Below are 3,239 nucleotides of genomic sequence, written 5' to 3'. Positions count from 1 at the left end.
GGTTTGAATAAGTTTTCTTTCATAAAAGTGTGTAAAAGTGGTAACTTATTTAATCGATCGGAAAACGATAACTGCAAAATCAACTATGTTAAATCAACTTCCGTATATAGTAACAAGAGAAACAACAAATGATGGCTTCACAACATAACATGTTCATGATAGAATAAAAACAAAATAAAATGATACTCATTAACATGAAATGTAATTTAATGAGATCATGCAAAAGGGAATCTTGTTGAATGAGAACACTGTTAAAACATGTTTAATTCATAGTTGCAATTCGGTTCATCGATGAACAGTTGAATTTGTATGTTGGCTTTTACTATAAAACCAAATAAATATGGAAATTCCTAAGCGTAGCAATGCATATTTACGTCTAAAATTTACATTAAAAGTTGATTGTATCTTACACAACTAATATTATAGAAAAACTAATGTGAAGTAAACGAAGCTGATTTGTTTCTTGTTAAATAAGAAAACAAACTTCTCAGAGCAACTACGGAGAACGTGAATACTTCTTTTTCTTTTCACCCGCTCGATGAGAAACTCAATAAGCAGAGCCAGAAGTATATTTTCTAATCATGTTGAAGAAAATAGATTTGATTTTACATTAGATTTTCTGATCGGAATATATTATCGTGTAAGCCTTTTTTATGAAACATCCCAATTACTGTCTTTGAAAAACGTTTCTTTGTTAAGCTCCAACCTACTGGAGATATACCTAGCTTTTCCAAATGATCGAAAAGTTGTAAACCTCAGAGAGACTTTTATATAAACAATATTTGCAAATCGTTAATAACTAATAGATAGGGGTTGCGGAAAAAAAATAATGTATCTTGTTCTTATCCCGAGTAATAAGTCTACCATTTTAGCTCTACCTGAGGAAACTGTTATATCTATGATTCTTTTAGGCAACTTTGCTAACAATTCAAGAAAGGATTATATTTGTGTGCTGAAGAGGATCAAACGAAGCCAAAATTCAACTCTGTTTTATATTGCCTGGTAAACAGAGCTGTCGTATTTGACGTGAGTGTTATTGATAAATTATCGTTCTCTGTCGTGTCTTTTTAATTAATTTTATTTTAAGTCATCTATTGCAAACAATGGGGACTATAGGTATTCCTGATGAAATTTCTATTGCTTAAGCTAACAGGAGTTTTGTGATATCTTTTCTTCTGTTTTAATTTACTGACTCTTTGGTTAATCATTTGCTATAATTTCAAATATTTTGGATGTGGGGATACTGAAAACAATAGTTGGTTAATTATAAATTGTCCGAAACTGGAATAAAATAGAATTCAAGTACCCACTTGTTCATGTGATTTCTAAATGAAGTTGATTTGCAAAGGGAATAACAATAATCAATTGTAGTTTGTTCAGCATAGTTTAATGGCATAGTAATTTTCAGGCAATATTACTGAAATAATTAAGCGATTATACATAATAGTCTATCATTTACTTGAAGCTCATTTGTCTGAAAAGTGTATTTTTTAAAAAATAAATTAAATTATCATATCGAGATACGTCATTATATTCGGTTAATCAATATTTAAGCTGATATTCTTGAAGAAAGTTATGAATAGACCTAATTGTTTAAATCATAAGTTTTATTGAGTTAAAACTAGGAAGTTGTTTTGTTGTTTTCATTTTTTTCTATTATGGGGATTCATATATCTAATCAAAAGTTGTGACTATATAACGTTCGATATATTAAAAAAAGTTATCATTCATTGACCTGTAATATGCTGTGAGGGGGAAAAAATCGTGAACCGACGTTTTGTGCTAATAAGTTGTATTTTACTGCTCTAAAATGTTAGTTTACTCTCAAGTTGATAAATCTGTTGAAAGTTAATTAGATAAGCTTAAAAAACGCTGAATAACTGTCAACACTAAGAGGCTCTTATATGTAAGATAAAAACCCAAGTGTTATTAGATTGTATCAGTATACTTGTTTATTTACCCTCAAAAATGTAATCAGTCTCAAGAACCACATTTTAAAATCAAGCGAGGTAAATAAAAATAAAATGTTACAGTGTATATTATCATGATAAACTGATTGATCTTGAAATAGTAACGCCTCGATAGTGAGTACCGGTTAGTGCGAAAAGTAAGTCAAAAGCTTTCTGTAAACTATCTTCAGGTACATAGTATTATGACAGTGTCGAGTTCATTAGACTAATGACAATATTTTAACTTGGTCGATAGAACATAGTTAAGTAGTAGACAAACATCACATTACTTTATCTTGTATTAGTTGTTTGAATCTTTCCATCGATGTTTAGAAATGCAATTGGTAAGTCTTTTATTGACATATGTGAGGAGTCCTAAAGAGGACGAAACACTCATCCCGGAGTCCACTGTTTGCGACCACTCATCTCTGCTTATAAATATCAAATTAGTTACTGTTCATTGATCAGTCATGTAAATAATTCTGTCTTGTAGGTGGTCAGTTATGGCCTAAATAGCTCAGTGGTAACAGTTTTAAAATATAAAAATACATGGGGTGGATTTGAACCGTACAAAGATTCTCTAGTTTCCTCAATACTACTTGTATCCTTTGCCGGTGAGTGTTATCTATACTAAGAGTGATTATGAAACGAAATAAAAGTTTTGGTGAATACGTTAAACTTTTACAACATTCTATTTAAGTGTATATATTCCCAATCTTTTTTAAAAACGATAATAGAAATCGGAAAGTGACGAAAGAATCGATGCAATTCGATCATTCTCAAATATTATTTAGTAAAAAACCAAATATTCTTTACTTGTAATAATGATTTATAAGATGTTAAAAATAAAAGGGGTGTTATGCTGAGTACACTTAGATACATATGTAAATCTTCAAATACACAATATTATAGAGTGTTCCAAAGGTGCATATATATATATATATAAGAACAATGTTACCAAGGTATTTATTAAGTGAAGTAGAGACTAATAGTTAAAATCATCGTTAAAATATCGGAATCAATAAGTCTGCCATAATCTCAAAAGACTGTAATTTTTTTACACATAAAAACGTAGACTGAATCAACTACAAAAAAAATCATCTGGTTTAATCATAAATTTGTAGCACGAATTGATGATAATTTAATAAACAATTTTTAATTAAAATTCATTTGGTATTGTTTATTTGAATTTTCCCATTGATGTTTAGGACTGCAACTGGTCATTCTCTTATTTGCATAGATGCATACTGTGCGTATTGCCTCGATATTGCCTTAATTCACAAGCAGTAT

At 29.6% G+C, this 3,239-nt stretch overlaps 1 protein-coding gene across 1 annotated transcript in view; it reads left to right on the top strand.

Annotated features, from left to right (window-relative positions):
* Smp_156580 (tyrosine kinase) overlaps nucleotides 1–2,743 on the top strand; it is a gene marked incomplete at both ends in the record, with an annotated part of 19,285 nt that extends 16,542 nt beyond the window's left edge. The window contains one exon of the mRNA XM_018793364.1: nucleotides 2,687–2,743. Within this exon, the coding sequence (XP_018647146.1) occupies nucleotides 2,687–2,743 (57 nt within the window). The remainder of the gene's footprint in view (nucleotides 1–2,686) is intronic.
* Nucleotides 2,744–3,239: the final 496 nt, after the last annotated feature.

This window comes from Schistosoma mansoni (genome assembly GCF_000237925.1).
Source record: "Schistosoma mansoni, WGS project CABG00000000 data, supercontig 0203, strain Puerto Rico, whole genome shotgun sequence".
NCBI classification, from domain to species: domain Eukaryota; kingdom Metazoa; phylum Platyhelminthes; class Trematoda; order Strigeidida; family Schistosomatidae; genus Schistosoma; species Schistosoma mansoni.
This window is presented reverse-complemented; position numbering and strand designations above follow the sequence as displayed.